The following is an 18042-nucleotide window of genomic DNA, read 5'->3' on the forward strand; positions in this document are numbered from 1 at the left end:
TTGCAATTTTTGTATTTTTTAGAAATGTTTAAAGTCATTTTTTTCGATGAAAACCCTTGCTTTTATGTTTGAATGTCCGCCATTTTGTTATGCGTTCGAATTTTAAAAAAAGGATGGGTCAAACACGAGATAATTTAGTATACTTTCATGTAATTTTGAAATTTTATAATTCGGATAAGCCCCCGAGCGCCAATCCATGGTACCGCAATTCATGTTTTTTTTCGAATGATCATGTTCAAGGAGCCGTAGGGGAGGGGGGAAGAGGTTCCCATATGGAAACAAAAATGTATATATTAGTCTAAAATACAATGTTTAGAATGCAAAAAACCCGAATCGATTCACCTTCCGCGTTATTGAGAAAAAAATATTTGAAATAAGGCCAAAAATATGGTGCAAAAAGTACTATGCCCCCTTAACTCGTTTCGTCGGAAAACCATATTTTAACATTATCTGTCATAGCTCATTTCATTTGACTGAATCGTATGTCGCTTTAAAGTACACAAATAGATGACAAGTCTGCAAGTTGTACTCCCGGAACTTGTCTAGTAAGGCCATTGCAAATAATTTTAAAAGTTTTTGTCAACACCCTCCCCCCCCTCTTGGAAATTGGCTCGAAAAATCGGGGGCAAAAGAATAATTTGTAAGATATGAGTTAATTTTTTTTTCATAAAATCAATTGTCTGTAGGTTCTACAGCCTGAAAAACTCGAAAATGAGTGTACGAATTGAGTTAATGCTTCTAGCACAAAACAGAAATGGAAATTCGAACAACGGAATTTCCGAAAATCGACCGAAAAAATTTTCTTTCGTTTTTGTCTTTTTTCATAGATTTTCGCATGGAAAATAATAACGTATATGTTAAAAGCAAGAATAGATTTGGTTTTCACGTTTAAACTTAAAGTAAAAATGCCTAAAATCAATTTTTTTTTGCTCGATTAAAAAAATCTCTTTGTTTTTTTGTCGCCCTCCCCCCCTTCAGTGGCCCAACACTGGAAGGATAAAAACTTTATAAAATATTTGTAATGGCCTAACTGATCCAGGGTAAATATCTAATCTTTCGTGGAGCGACACTCATGAAAACCAGCTTAATACTCGCCGACGCAAGACTCCGCTAAATGAGGCCATTCAACCACTCCTCCGGCATTTGTTTTTCCTCCCAAATCCTGACAATGATCCGGTGGATTGCTTCGTACAGCCGTTCCCTCCCCGCTTTTCGAAGATCAGTCGATATACCGTGCTTCCCAGCAGTCTTACCGTTTTGCCTTTCTACTATATAAATATATAGTATAAAGGTATAGAAATCACTCGGAAAACCGGAAATGGAAAGAAGGTCCTGCGGGCCGAATGTCATATACCATTCGACTCAGTTTCGAAAACTGAGCATTTTCTGTGTGTGTGTATGTATGTGTGTGTGTGTGTGTGTGTGTATGTGACGCTTTTAATCTCACTCACTTTTCTCGGCGATGGCTGGACCGATTTTAATGTTCTTAGTGTCAAATGAAAGGTCTAGATGTCCCATTGGTCGCTATTGAATTTCATACTGATCGGACTTTTAGTTCAAAAGTTATGTATAAAAATACGAAAAATATGGGACTTCATTATCTCATAGGTCCCTTAACCGATTTGAACAAAATTGATTGCATATGAAAGAAGAGCCTTGCAAACCCTTAACTTCCAAATTTCATGACGATTGGACTTGTAGTTTGAAAGTTACATAGAGAAATGTGAAAAAATAGTATTTAAAACATATTTTTGTAACATATAAGCATTAATTCAATGAAAAACATCACACATTTTATTATTGTTTGAAAATTACTGCTGAGATCTATCAAACGAAACCGAGTTATTTAAAATCGGACGGTTCATTCAAAAGTTATTCAAACTTTAACACTTAAGCACCGTATATTGAACCGTTAATTAAAACGTGTGAAATCAAATCATATCAATCAAATGTTGGTTGTATTCAATGTGTGTGATGTATGTTTGTGTGTATGTATGTATGTATGTATGTATGTATGTATGTATGTATGTATGTATGTATGTATGTATGTATGTATGTATGTATGTATGTATTTATGTATGTATGTATGTATGTGTGTATGTATCTGTGTAAGTGATTACTATTTGCAATTTTTAAATTTGCATTGAAATTCAAGAAAAGTGAGAAACAGGTCAATTGTTTGAAGTTTTTGAAGTCTCTTAGTGGAATATGAACTCTGAAATTAAAGAAAAGAAAAAACTTTTACCGACTAAATTCCACTATTTAATATTTATTCGCGACAGATAGGAGAGTGTCGTCGTGGTTGGGCCACGTTTTGGAATTCGCCCATAACTTTCGTTTCAAAAGGAATTTTGGAAATCTAAATACATCGTTGCAAAGGTCTAAGAAAAAGGTATATTTCCGGAAAGTTTTGAACTGATTGCTTGAAAAATAAAAAAGTTATAGGCATTTACGTGAAGACAAAAAATGTTGTCATAGTCGGGTCATTGTGTACAGGTTGGGCCACCGCAGAAAATCTAAGACATACGTATTGAAATTCTATGTAGAGACATGAAAAGAATGAATTCCGTGAACAACGGCTCATATAGGTACAAATTCCCTATTTTTAATTCCATTTTTGCGAAATTTTGGCGATCTTGTAAAATAAATATTGCTACACTCGCCTTTTCCGAAGTGTACAACTACAATGAAAAAACACCAAAAATCTAGGTTTTTATCGTATTAATTATGCTTTATTTCATCACATTTTACAAAACTGACATTCTCTAGCGATTATTGCGCTTCTGCGCTTAAAATTATGGTGGCCCAACCATGACTACTCAAGTGGCCCGACCTGTGCAAATAGCGCTTTTCTAGTATTTTACCTTAGCCTTCCCAAACATATTGCTGGAGGGGATTTTTCTATAGTCTTCGTGTGCAGCACAACACACTTCATACATTTTCAAAATTTATCTCGATAATTGCATTTCATGAATCATTTCTTGAAGAAAAGTTCATCGCGCCTGGAAAGCTTTTTTTCTAAGATTTAGTCACTGAATTCAATACGGGTGTTTTGAATACACGATTGAAACTCACAATATTGTGAAAAGTTAGCTGTCACAGTAAGAAGTTTTACAATGGTTGTATCATAGATATCATGAGTTATTAAAACTGTAAAATCGTGATGGCCCGACCATAACAGTGGCCCGACGATAACGACAATACCCTACGTATACGCTTTGAAATAAGACAGTGATGAAGCCTGCGCGTCGTAGGCGAACTACGTATCTGTTGCATGCAAATAAATATTAAGTAGCGGGATTCAATAGAAAAGTTTTTACTTTTCTTTGCTTTCAGATTTCAATTGTCATTTTCTTCACTTGATGTTACTCACAATTGTACAAGAAAAGCAAAAAGCGAAGAAAAGCAGTTAATTTAAACATGTAGGTCTAGTGGTATATAGGATTAAAAATACTAGTGAGTTGATTTTTCCAAACAAAATTATACAAATTTCAAACAAATTTTGCGCATCAATAGAAGCTCTTTTCTATCAATAGATACTAGAGCTTAGGCAGGTTATATGAAAAATAGGAAGTAAACGTTGCACGGTAATAGTTTTATAAGATTTGTTTTCGTTAGTGACATTTTCAAGGATAGATGTCTTATGTCATGTATCATGTTTTAATAAATAAATAAAAAATGACAAACACTTGAAATCATATCGATCATATTTCCCATTCTCAAGCATGTTTATGGCGCAGCTTTTGCACTATTTTTTTATCTCATCTTGTTTCCCTGTCCCTCTTATGGGATACATTGTAAAAACGATGCGACCAAGCTAATGACTATCTTTTCATGAAAGTACATTCAAAAGAAGCTTAAGTTTTGATTTTCATGCAAAAATAATTATTTGAAAGAGCGCCAGCTAAGAAAAATTTTAATTTCTCTTTTCATATCTAATGCTCTATTCAGTTATTTTTTTCTAATTCAGATACCTATATTGCGAAATTGAAGCCAAGCAAACTAATAGTAAAATTTTGAGATGAATCATTTTGTTGTAGATATCCTTTTTCTTCAAAAGCGAAGTATAATGATAATTTTTCTGAACTTTTGTTTTTCAAAGATGCTAACTATTGAACGCATGGTATTAATATCAAAATATCAAAAAATCTGCTAAGAACACATATTTCATATTGTCAATTCGTAACATGTTTCGTATGTGGCTCTGAAGCCCGAAAGTTAAGGCCGTCTGTAGACCCGTTAGAGGGTTAATTTCTAATTTTCTATATATATTCATTCAAGTCTGCAAAAATTATATTTTTTTATAAATCACGTAAAAATTATAAAACTAAATAAGGTGTTCACCAAGTAACATAAATGACGCTTGCAACTATTTACGCACCCAAGGAAAGAAAATATAATTATTCTACGTATTGGACGTTGTGAATTTTACTGGCAAATAAGGATTTTGAGGAATACAGAATTTTAAAAATAGAGTCAAGTTAATTATAGATGCTCCTGAAAAACTAAATAATGGTTATTGTGGCAGTAGAAAGGCTAGGTCACGCCGCTAGGTGGATTAATTCGGGTTTTTCAGTTCACTGATTGCCTGCTTAACCTCTTCCTGCTTTGGTGGCTTCACAGCTTGACCGTCGCTCAGAATTCTTATCCTGTTTCTGCTGATCTCCGTGTTTATCTTTCCATTTAACAACATCTGGAAGTGCTCCTTCCACCTGGCTGCTACCGCCGTGTTGTTAGTAAGCAGGCTGCCAGCTCTATCATTGCACATTACAGGCATGGCACAATTACTGCTCCGCACCGTTTTGTAGAACCTTCCTGTATCGTTGCTGACGAATCTCTCCTCTGTGCCGACTAGCATGTGCTCCTCGTACTTGAATTTTTTAGTCGATGTGTTCTTTTTTGCACTGCTCTACTCTCTCTATCGTTGTTTCAATAGCACCATGAAGGTTCCTCTCCAGACCACTTATGTCTTCCCTTTCTTCCTGCTGAACTGCGAATCGTTAATCAAGCTTTGTGTTGTATTCCGCTGCCACGCCATCTACCGTAAATCGGTGGATGTTGAAACGTACCGTCCACTCAACCGCGTTCGACAACCTTGCGCGGATCTTACACATGCCGAGATAGTAGTCAGAGTCGATATTTAGTCCCAGAAAAGATCGTACATCGATGACATCCGAAAAATGTTGATCGTCAATCAAGACAAGATTAATCTGAGAGCTCAGCCTGAGCCTGAGAGCCTCAGAGAGAGAAGGCATCAATCCAGATGTGTCCGACTATTCAGAAGTGGAAAGTAGGTGCTACAGATGGCAGCGGCGAAATTTATGAGCCTCAGACCGTTATCCGTTATTGGTCGACAGATGAAGGATATGTTTTCCAATGACAGGACGGTTTTGTGTTTGGTTTTGTCATCGTAAATGAGGGTATATGTACTACCTTTCCGCGATACCTATATCCTCCCGCTGATGGGTCTGCCATCTTATTATATTATATTTATCCAGCCTTTCGCTCCGAGACAGACGCTGTTTGAGTCGCCCATCACCTGGGGAACAGGTGCTCAGGTCCACACCTCCCGGCTATGTACAAGAAGCATTTCTAATTATGCCCATCGATCGTCATAAAAACCATAAAAACCATTACAAGAATGTAATAAAACCAAAATTGTCACTGGGGATGCGTAAAAACTAAAGCGCAAAAGAAAATTTCTTTTACAAATTTTTATTGAAATTGATAGAATACTCACGATCATGGCACATAACAATAGTGAATACCCCTAGTGATTTAATTGTTAGTTTGCTTCGGTATGTAAGCTAATTTTTAAAAAAAATCAACTATCTCGATTCTATCCTATATACGAAGTAATAGATCTTTCTATGTTGATGCTTTTTTTTCAATTTTCCGAGGTCATCAGTGTTAATTTTCAATTTACAAAACAAATAACTTTGCCAAAATTCACTGTCCAAACAAAAAACATCCCAATCCTCTAAACCTAAACCTCTAATAACCCATGGTATGTATGTCGGTAGATACGACACACCCAATCGACCCCATACAAACATAAAGAAATTGTTTTTCTTTCGCCTTCAAGGAGCACATCCACAAACAATCGAGCACATCGTCGTTGCAACAGGTTAATTAAGTCCGGCAAACATTTGCTCGATTGAATCCCTTTATAGCGCCAGAGCCGAGTGAAACGACCCGGAAAATGAGTAGAGGAAAAAGTCTCTATCTTCTTCTGTTGCATTAATTGACACTTAAACATACAGCTTGCTCTCGAAAAGGATTTCGTTCTTCTCCTAGCTGTCCTCTGTCTCCACAGTATAGTAGTATGGCAGCTTTTTTTTGCATCGTTCAATTCACTTATAGCTTATCTCAGCAGCACTGTAATAGTGTGACCAGCCAACATTGAGAGCAGACAGTCACCAGTGAATGGTTTGTGAAATTGACTCTAATGACACTAAGGACTTTTCTGCAAGTGTTTACTGAAGCAGCTAGCAATGAAGAGCTGAGCAGATAAAGCGAGATAGTGTTCAAGTTTACAGTAGCAAAAAGAATACGATATACATATAGTTTGCTTTTTATTTCTCGTGTTCATATTCATGTTAACTGAATACTCGGGAGATAGGGAAAATACTCCATCTGATATGTATGCTGAATCAAATCCCCCTCGAAAGGGAATATGACAAGAAGTACATTGCTCAATGGACATGTCCAGTTATGTCAGTGGAAAGAGAGGAGCAAAGAACTGGCGGCTAGTGAAGAAGGGTATCCGGATCCGGAAGCGGAGATCGACTACATACATTTTTCCTAAGTTTATCTTTGGAAGGACCGAACAGAGCCACCGGGCAATAAGCATCGATATAGATAGAATGTAAATTTCCCCTATAAATATAGTGGAGTTCCATTCTCTCCGAGCTCGACTTTTCCAATCGTAATTTAACGATACTTGCTTGTATGACTGTAATAAAAACCGCTTGTTTCGTTGGATGGAAATACTCTCATGATACTTCGTGGATGAATTAATTTGACGTAGAAAAGACTGCTATTGAAAACACTTTAGTAAATGAATGTTGAAAAATTACATTCAGCTGGAATTTTCAACTGTGCACAAGTGCTGGAGGCAACGGAAAGTTTCAACATTAATCCTTTCCCTCCTTATGCGCTGTGGGACAACACAAAAACCCAAAGCAATTAGCGCAATTTTTCTACATTTCCAATTCAATTTGAATGTTAACTGGTAGGTATTATTAATTAATTAGCAAGCGGAAACCAACGAGTTGGTACATGTCTACAACAATCCCAGTGGTAATGCTCGGGCTGCTCCTTTATCAGGTGTGCCGTACTGCAGCACACAACAAGAAGACCGACGAGATTCTGCGATGCTGTTGAACGACAAGCACTATTCATGCAACAAATAAGAGTGAATCTGGCTGCGGGATGTCCCATGGAACTGTCATCAAATTTCTCAATTAAAATAAACGCTCTGACAATCACTCCTGGAGACAAACGGTGTAGCAATGGAAACGTGCAGCAAATCTGTGTGTATGTCTATCGTACATACCATCTCCGGTTTTTGGGATAATCTGTCTGCTACTGACGGCGCGGCATCGGAAGAAAAACGAGGTCTATCGTCTGCAGCAAGCGTGAGTGATTGCGGGTACATCTTGGGAAAAACGCCCCGTCGAGAAAAGAAAAACGGAGCTTTGCAGCACTTCAGCCGTTGTCAAATTATCGCTGAGAATGAAGGCCCTAAATTAACAAGGTAAAAATCAGAAACACATCGTTCAAATTTATTGCCAATTAGTGGATTTGAAAGCTGCTGGAATAGGAAATCCAGAATGACAATTTTAGAAGTGAGCTTGTATAAGCAGCAATTTCGAAATCAGAGACACGCCTATCCAGCCTCCACGTTACAGTAAGGTGATCTGCCAATGAACGTCGGAATGGTTGAGTATCACATCCGGATATGTTCGGTTCTGGAGCCAACATAGTGCGACGGTTGAAGATCATCGGGAAACGACGACGAAACGCTCACCGCCAGCATAAACTGTGCGTGTCTGTGTCTACATGGTTGCGACCGGGGTTTAGATTTTTCTTCGTCAATGTCAAGACGTTAACTTGACGAACACAAGATTCACAACCATTTTGGAACGCGAGTTTTTCCCCCTTCGGTCGTGTTGTCTCGTCAACCAGCACAGGTCGTGCTCATGACTAAGCAGAGAAAATCTAACGAGATAGCTACCTGCTGCGGATGATTTTGCCGGCGTAACGAAACAACAGCAGCAGCAGCAGCAAGAAAAAAGCGAAAATGCGACGATTTCAAGTCAGCTCCGCTGCCATGCTAATATTTTAATTTAGGATGGTTTATGCTTGTTCAAAGCTTCCAGCTAATTCAATTAGCCGTATCGCATAATGAGCTGTCCGAAGCACTTCAAGAGCGACTGCCGAGTGATTTATGTTTATACTTGGAGCAGTTGAAATAAACAATACCTTCAGATGTTGTTTATTTCAGAGATTGTGGTGGTTTGGTTTGTGATACACTGATTTTTGTAAGTTCAAATGACATTTCTGTTATTCATTTATTCTTTTGTTCACCAATTTTTTTTTTTTGGTTACTGGGTTTGTTTGACAATGAATCGTTTTTATTTATCTGTAATTGCAGAATCTGATACTCGTCACGTCATCCTCGCGATTTAATGCTCAAATCTATCGGCTACGATACCACCTTTGACCCATCGTTACTCAAGTAACGAAAATCAAAATAAACTTGTTTCAAACTTCTACAATGTAAACTACGTTTGCCTTCCATGGACAGTAAATATATTTGGGATCCTGGGTGTAGCACCAGGGCCCGACATCGTCGAAACAAATAAATGAAACTGACTTTCTCTTACCTTCGCTTCATACATAAAGTGACTTGCTTCATTTGTTGAACAGAACGTTTCAAGCAAGCTTCAGTTGAAGTTGGTGGCTATTTCAATTGATGACGGCAGAATTTGTCAGGCACGATTTGTTGACATTGACTAGGTTATCTTTAATATGCGTTGCATTGTAGGAAATATTACCCAAATTCAATTCATTTGCATTCAAAGGTGCTGGCCTTCTTCTGAATATCTGATAGAAAAGTACAAATGAAAAGTTGAAACCGATAGTCATGATGAAGTGAAACCCGTTTCGCTGACGCTATCTGAAGCCAGTTTGAAACTGAAGCGGTGCTCCTTCTGTTGAAACCGAAGCTTCACTGCTTCATTGTTGAGTGATGCTATGCAATTGAAGGGGACGTTGGCGGGCCCTGTGTAGTAGAGGTGTGCGCCGCCGCCGACACTTTTGCATGCGCCGCCGCCGCCGATGATTTAGAACCGGCGCGCCGCCTAGGTTTTTTTTTCCACGCCGCCGAAGCCATTTACCCACCATTTACGATATACAGTAATCCCCCCAATAAGGACGCTAATAGGGACCGCGTTAATGGAAACCGTGTTAATGGAGTCTATGTAGCATATGGCAATTGACTTAATTGGTTCCAACATGGAATAACTCGTGATCCTGACCATATAGACGGTTGGTGTCTTCGACAAAGTTGTTCAGTACATCAACGGGTTTTCATTGGATTATAGTATTGCGGAATTGTCTCACTACGTGGCGCTAGCGTATATGTAATATTTTTGTATAGGCTGTATCTCGCGCTGTAGGCTATCTAGAAAGTTGCGGCCTTCGGGAAGGTTGCTCAAATGACTGCCACCTTCAAGATGGCATGGAAAAAAGCGCAGAACTGACTCACTACGTGGCGCTAGTGTATATGTAATCCTATTATGCACGCTGTATCTCACGCTGCTGACTATCTAGCAAGCGGTCTTCGATAAGGTTATTCATATGACTGAGACCTTCAAGAAGGGATGGAAAATATTGCAGAATTCTCTCACTACGTGGCGCTAGCATATATGTAACATTCTTGTATAGGCTGTATCTTACGCTGATGACTATCTGGAAAGTTGTGGCCTTGGGGAAGGTTATTCATATGACTGCCACCTTCAAGATGGCATGGAAAATATTGCAGAATTTCTTCACTACGTGGCGCTAGTGTACATGTAACATTCTTATACAGGCTGTATCTTGCGATGATGACTATCTGGAAAGCTGTGGTCTTCGGGAAGGTTATTCATATGACTGCCACCTTAAAGATGGTATGGAAAATATGGCAGAATTGCTTCACTGCGTGGCGCTAGTGTACATTTAATCCGCTTAGAGAGGCTGTATCTCGCGCTGCTGGCTATTTAGCAAGCTGCGGCCTTCGAGAAAGTTATTGCAGAATTGTCTCACTACGTGGCGCTAGTGTATATGTAATCTTCTTGTGAAGGCTTTATATTGCGCTGCAGTGAATACAAAATATCTGTTAAAACCATGCAACCAATTCACATTCTAATAATAAGTTTAATAAAGCTTATACAAATTTGTAAAAAAGTTTATGCCCTACTAGCACAGTTGTTATAAACTAGTTGTGGTAACCGATTAATGATTGATTTCAGTCATAAATAGGTTGCAGCAACCAGAAGTGACAAAAGTGTGCTACTTGGGTGTCCTGGTCTGGAAACTTTTTTGAAGAGGTGGGCAAGAAAAAGATAATAACATCAGGCCTTCAAAAAGTAAACAAAAAAGCCAGTGTTTATTTTTCCATATATTAAAAATTAAATACAAAAATTTTGTACAGTACTTCAATTTTTGTTAAAACCTAACAAACCAAAATTTTTCGATTCATCCTGGTAAGCATCCTGGTAGAGATGAACCAGTTTGATAATAGTGGTTCAACGGTAACCACGAAATAGTATCGTGATCTAATCATCTTTTGAAAATGGCAGTTTAGGTCCCTACAACTTTTTTACATGGAACGCATCTGCTCACCGGCGTGCCCAGAGGTGGGGCTCCACAATTGCAAATCAATGCTGACCTTTATGTTTATGCTATTATGTTCAGCATGCTTTTTTTAGAAGAAACTCGTATATCCCCCACAGTCCTCGCAAAAATAATCCAACGGGTTAGTCTACCATCTATCCGTAAATGCTACTTCCTAAATGGCCAGAAAAATCCCACCGTCATTTGAATAACCTTCCCGAAGACCGCAACTTGGTATACAGTCAGCAGCGCGTGATACAGCTTGCTTAAGAAGATTACATATATGCTAGCGCCACGTAGTGAGGCAATTCTGTAATATTTTCCATCCCTTGGAGGTCTCAGTCATACGAATAACCTTCTCGAAGACCGCAGCTTGCTATAAAGTCAGCAGCGCGAGATACAGCCTGCTTAAGAAGATTACATATATGCTAGTGCCACGTAGTGAGGGAATTCTGCACTTTTTTTCCATCTCTTGAAGGTCTCAGTCATATGGATAACCTTCTCGAAGACCGCAGCTTGCTATACAGTCAGCAGCGCGAGATACAGTCTTCATAAGAAGATTACATATATGCTAGCGCCACGTAGTGAAGCAATTCTTTAATGTTTTCCATCCCTTCTTGAAGGCCTCAGTCATATGAATAACCTTCCCGAAGACCGCAACTTTTTAGATAGCCTGCAGGGCAAAAGACAGCCTGGTTAAAAATGTTACATATACACTAGCGCCACGTAGTGAAGCAATTCTGCAATATTTTTCATACCATCTTGAAGGTGGCAGTTTTATGAATAACCTTCCCGAATACCGCAACTTTCCAGACAATCAGCAGCGCAAGATACAGCCTATACAAAAATATTACATATACGCTAGCGCCACGTTGTGAGACAATTCCGCAATACTATAATCCAATGAAAACCCGTTAATGTACTGAACAACTTTGTCGAAGACACCAACCGTCTATTAGATCAGGATCACGAGTTATTCCATGTTGGAACCAATTAGGTCAATTCCCATATGCTACGTAGACTCCAGTAAGGACGTTCGACCGCGTTAATGGAATCACTCGAGACCGTCCTTAATGGAAACGTCCTTATTCGAAACCGCGTTATTCGGGGGACTGCTGTAGTCCAACATTGACAAAAATGCGGGTCAAAATGTTGACAGCACATAGTGAACCCGTTTTGTGAATTCATTCTCATAATGTACCTTTAATTTGGATTCAATTAAACTGCCGTGTTGCTGTACCCTGAGTGTTACCCATGCGTCCAACTGAGAGCGAATCGAAAACACCTAACGTAAACGAAATTTAGCATGACGTTTTCTGCCAAACTTCTGTCTTGCTTCCCGGTGTTCATTTCTTTTTAAGGAGACATAAGCGACCAAAATTTTTGAAAAAGTCAATTTTTTTATTTCAGATTTTGATTCTGCAGTCTTTTTCGCTTATTTTGATACTAATTTTGTAATGATACGACCACGGGAAGTGACCGAAAAACGATCGAACACAAAGGCATTCCACTGCGGCGTGGAACAACCTCGCTGGAGTAAAACACCGCTCCTGTAAAAACACGATTTTCAAGCTTTATGTACCTTTCTCTCAGAAACTACACACCGTATTGAAATTTTTTTTTGGTTTTATTGGTAGAAGCTTGGCAAAGACTTTTATAACTTTTGAGCTTTGTAAACTAATCACAGCTTGAGAAATAGGAAAAAGAATATTTTTTGAAACTGTAGTTCTTTTACAATTGACGAAGGGACTGTAGAAGCAAGTAATAAAATTTTTCGAGTGAGGAGAAAGAGCGGAATGGTGAGAGCTAGTATTGCTTTTCATTTCGTGGTTGTAGACTGACTGGTGCCAAAATTAGGTGCCGGTCTTACCCCCATACTCATTTCCAGTGTTGCAAGACCGCACTCGTGTGGTCTAATTTTCTCACACGCGCGTTTTAGTTCTAACGAACACGCCGGCATGAGTACCTACTACGGACTCTCGCTCTTATTTTTTCATGCACTGCGACAAGTTTTTGCGGGTGTGTATTTAGCTATCGACCACAGTCGTCGCTTTCGCTCGTCATTGCAATCCAAGCAGCTGACACCGATCACTCGCGAGGGCTCGCAGTCTGGTCGATTTGCTCGATAATCGTGGAAATTTCGCTAATCACTAATAGCAAACTGCAAATTAACAGTCACTTTCTATATTTGAACATATCGCAACAACTTGCATTGTACAGGCTGGACTCGATTATCCGGGGATTCGATTAACTGGGGATTCGATTATCCGGGGATTCGATTATCCGGGTTTTTAGACTCGATTATCCGGGTGAAAAAAAAAATTTTTTTTTACTGGTTTATTTTAAACCCAAATGTTATAGTTTTTATGCTACATAATGATTCCAACTAGACAAGCATTGATTCACCTCCCTAAAGCTACAAAATTCCTTTCTTATATCTCTTTTATCGGCGAACAAAACAAAAATAAATCCTGCGATGTTGAAATCAATTTTTTTTACTTAAAAATCATCATCACCATCATCATTATCATCATCACCACCATCATCGTAATCATGAGTAAAAAAATTTCAAAAAAGGAATTTTATGACTTTAGGGGAGATTGATCAATAATAAAAAAAACATTTATAATACCTAAATATTGAAAAACAACATACAAAAAATAATATTGTACCAAAAAAAATCATCAGTGGAAAAAATCGTAAGAAAGGATTTTTCTGACATTTGGGAAGATAGATCAATAATAAATAAAACATTTCTGATACCTAAAAGTCAAAAAACAAAAAAAATGTTGTACCAAAAATGATGATTCGATTATCCGGGTGATTCGATTATCCGGGCTGAAGATGAGTAAGGTGAAAATAAAAATATTGAAAAAAGAAAAAAATACTAAACTTACAAAACTAAACTACAACATTCATCGATTTATATAAAATGCTTTTTAACTGCAATATATTGATTGTTTTGCTTTGCGGAAACGGAACAAAACTATGGTTTCCATAATTTTCAGCTTTAAAAACGGTTGCCTTCATGGTAACTTTTCTCAGATGTTCCACAGTGTTCCGCCCTAAGTTGTACATGGTGAAATACAGCATAAATTGATTCATAGAAAATAGGTGAGGTTAGCTGCTCATAGCTGCTCTCCCCCGAGTTACACCCCCTTAAAGATTACGTGTAAAAATTAAAAAACCAGTGATAGCTGCTAATGGGAAAAAGATAGAGCTCTACTGTCTTCGACGAAAATGTGCAACTTAATGGGATTAATAATTTCTTAGAACATTTGAAAAGCATACGAAGCGTTATTAAAGAGCTAGATCGAACAAACTGTTTTTAAGGGTGTCCCTAAGAGTTTGGCTCTATAACTTCTTTCATGTAGGAGATAGAAATCTTCAGTTTTCAACAAAGTTTCTCGAAAATAGTTTAGCTACAACTTTTCTGCAGGCAGCAATCATTTCTGACTTGAAATAGAGGAATTATTTTTTGTATCTTATTTGGGACACCCTAAAGTCCGAATATTTTTTCACTACTAGAAAGTGCTTTTTGAATTAAGAAACATTTCTGCAGCAACTATTATGCTATGTCTTCAGGTTTCAATGCTATTATTTATGTCTCACTATTTTTGAATCCGTCCCACTGTGCGGCGGCGCGTGCAAAAATGTCGGCGGCGGCGCACACCTCTAACTTAAGCTATGCCGAAACTTTCTTAAAAAAAATGTTCGAAAACATCTTTATTCTACTCCGATAAATGGTTTAATAGCATGAAAATTCATTTATTTTCGTATTAAAATTTTAAAAATGAGGATAAACATTAAAAAACACGACAAAACTGCAGTTCGGTTTTGATGCAAACTTCAAACACTTTCATGGTCGACATTCAAAGCTCGAATATTTCAGTCTCAGACTTCGAAAACTTGTATTACTTTGAAAAGTATTAATGTTTTTAGTATCATTCAACCTATATAAGTGAAATTTCACCCTTTTTCTAAACACTGTCGTTTTAAATCCACCTAACAGTATGATTTAAATTTTTCACTCAATAATTAGTTTCAATCCGTTCTTCTGTAGTCAATTGCTAATATTTTCGAACTCTGTGTACCATATCTAAAGTTAACTTTGTACAGCTTTACAATGCAGATAATTCATTTTCCCGAAGGAAAATCCGGAAAAACTGGATATTATTCGTGGATGTTCGAAGTTTGAATCACACCTCAAAACGTGATTCAAACTTCGAACACTTTTTGTTTATCTAATATCTTTGAAATAATGCATGAAATATTGTATTTTAACTATGCTTTAGTACATATATATCTTGCACTTACCTAATAATCGCCAAGTGGGAAGATAAATGTTCAAAAATTGGTAAAATAATGCAAACGAAAAAAAACTACTTTTGCACGAAACGCTAAGAGTATGCGAACGAAGTTAAAAGCTGAGTTCCCACTTTTTTCCAGCGCCTGCTGATTTCTTACAAGGAGTCCTACAGTTCAATGTCATACCTCACCGGATAGAGGACATTCTGACGAACACGGTGGTGCACAATAAGCATAATATTTTATCATATTAGCGAAACTAACGAGCATTTTATTCTGAAGTGTTCGAAGTTTGAGACTGTTCTAAGTTTGAATCAGACCGGTATTACACGACTTTTCTTAATTTAACTAAAATCAAAACCTATTATAATGGATAAAATGCTTTACAGTTTATTAATTTTAAAATAAACAGCGGTACTTCATTTGGAATTATGGACCAGCAACAATTCGGCTAGTCTGAGTATAAATTATAAAGTATAACTAGCGTTTCTTGATTGGTCGGTTAGCGAATTAGCGGTGCCCAACACCCGCGCGGGCTATTGGCTTCTCACAAGTTGTACGGTTTGTGAGCGGGCTGTGCAGAAAGACATTTCGAGGCAGTGCGCTCGCTAGTAAGTAGGTAGCAGGATGTATGCACGCAGCATCGGAGGTTGCTTATCGTACGCTTGCGTCAGTTGCGTAAGCGCTGGATGCTGTTTATACTCGCTCGCATGGGCATACTTTGCTTCTTGCTCGATTTGCAACATTCCCGATTTCACCCGCCTGGTTGTAGACGCCGTCTATTATACGCAATGCATGTATTATCCCTTAATTTTAAAAAAAAACCCATTGGAAGAAAACTGAAATTTAAATTCGATCTATAGCAATCGGACGTTCATATATCATATGTACGGCATAAAATCGAATGGATGGAGTGCGTATCCCAATCTTCCCTGCCTTTTACGTACTAGTGTCTACCATATCGCGTATTCGCAATCATACAAATAAAAAATTATTCCAAGATTTGAGGGTCATTAAAAATTATTCACAAAATAAGCATTATTAAGATTTAATTTACTTGTCAACTTTAGTTCGATTTTTAAAAATATTTTGCTTAAACTTATACGAAATGCGGTAATTTAACGGTGTAAAATATTCGCACGCCGATGCACGCCGCCGCCGCCGCCGATAGTAACGAACGGCGTCACGCCGGCGACGCCGCCGCCGAATAAAAATGAATCCTGCGCCGCCGATGATCTGACCGGCGCACACCTCTAACTATAACTCCAGCATCTGAAAATGTTTTACGAAAATCTATTATTTTTCGGTCTTCCAGAGTAGGGTTCCCCCTTAACTCTGTAGCGGCACCGCCCAGTCGAGATTCGAATATACGACGACTGGCTTGTGATTTTGGTCCAATTTTGGTCATCAGAACCGTCATAAGTTTGTAATAAAACCAGGATTGTTACTTGGGCAGCATGTATCGTACCCCGGAGCTAACTGGGCGGGCAAAATGTGGTTTTAACTGCTATTTGTTGACGTAGATCGTACCGAAAGGTAGAGTCACATCCAAAAAATATAAAAATGAAATGTCTCGAAAAGTGGTTATGTTTAAAGCAGTACTGGAAAAAATCAAGTTGTCGAAGTTGTTCGAAAGTTGTCAGAGATGAATATGTGAATATGAGTTTCAGCATCAGCAGCGCACCGAATTTGCTGCTGCTGCTGTTGCTGTTGTTGTTGTTGTTGTTGTTATTATTGTTGTTGTTGTTGTTGTTGTTGTTGTTGTTGTTGTTGTTGTTGTTGTTGTTGTTGCTGTTGTTGTTGTTGTTGTTGTTGTTGTTGTTGTTGTTGTTGTTGTTGTTGTTGTTGTTGTTGTTGTTGTTGTTGTTGTTGTTGTTGTTGTTGTTGTTGTTGTTGTTGTTGTTGTTGTTGTTGTTGTTGTTGTTGTTGTTGTTGTTGTTGTTGTTGTTGTTGTTGTTGTTGTTGTTGTTGTTGTTGTTGTTGTTGTTGTTGTTGTTGTTGTTGTTGTTGTTGTTGTTGTTGTTGTTGTTGTTGTTGTTGTTGTTGTTGTTGTTGTTGTTGTTGTTGTTGTTGTTGTTGTTGTTGTTGTTGTTGTTGTTGTTGTTGTTGCTGTTGTTGTTGTTGTTGTTTTTGTTGGGTCAAAGAAGTGTAAAAAGTATTCAAGATTTTATCGTAAAATTATTTCTATCGTAGACCTTTGTCAAGCATGCTGTTGTGTATATAACATATCCTGATTTTTTCTCCTATCGAGGTATCGACTAGATAAGAGAGTATAAAAGAGTTTGGAATTCGACTAAACACGTCATTGTTTTGCTGTCATTGGACGTTTTGCTACATTAGCTCAAGCTCGAATTTATATCGGAGATAAAACATTTTTAATCATAACAAATCTGGCCGACCATTACCATATTTATTGACTATTGTCGCTTATGTTATTATCACCCACGTTCGTAAAGAATATACAATGGAAAGCACTTGAATAATTAAACTGATTGAGCCACGCTGAAGTTGATGACGAATCAATTAGCAAAGTTTCGCTTGGCCCTTTTGCTGCCGCTGACATTTATGCTAAAACCCACATTCGGTAAACCACTCTCGAAAGTGCTCAAACAATCACAACCAGAGCGTACATGACACAGAAAAATCCTCATAATTCTCCAGTGATTTGCATAATTTACTTGGGTCATTCATGAAAAGCAACCTCCGACCGCGTGCACCGGCAAGCATCAACCGAAGAGACGTCGGCAAAGGGTGTTCGAAACTTTCCGCATATACGCGTCGACTCGACCAACTCGAGTTCAACGCTTTTCAGAAGCAGCACACCGTACTTCATATCATTATTTAAATTAC

General features: G+C 38.0%; 1 protein-coding gene across 1 annotated transcript; it reads right to left on the reverse strand.

Annotated features, from left to right (window-relative positions):
- Positions 1-16971: 16971 nt before the first annotated feature.
- LOC128735428 (ataxin-8-like) lies at positions 16972-17322 on the reverse strand (the record flags this gene model as incomplete). The annotated part of the gene is made up of 1 exon (XM_053829913.1): positions 16972-17322. A coding segment is annotated over one exon (351 nt), but the record flags the coding sequence as incomplete, so codon positions are not given.
- Between the last annotated feature and the right edge of the window lie 720 nt (positions 17323-18042).

The sequence above is a fragment of the Sabethes cyaneus genome, chromosome 2 (assembly GCF_943734655.1).
Source record: "Sabethes cyaneus chromosome 2, idSabCyanKW18_F2, whole genome shotgun sequence".
NCBI classification, from domain to species: domain Eukaryota; kingdom Metazoa; phylum Arthropoda; class Insecta; order Diptera; family Culicidae; genus Sabethes; species Sabethes cyaneus.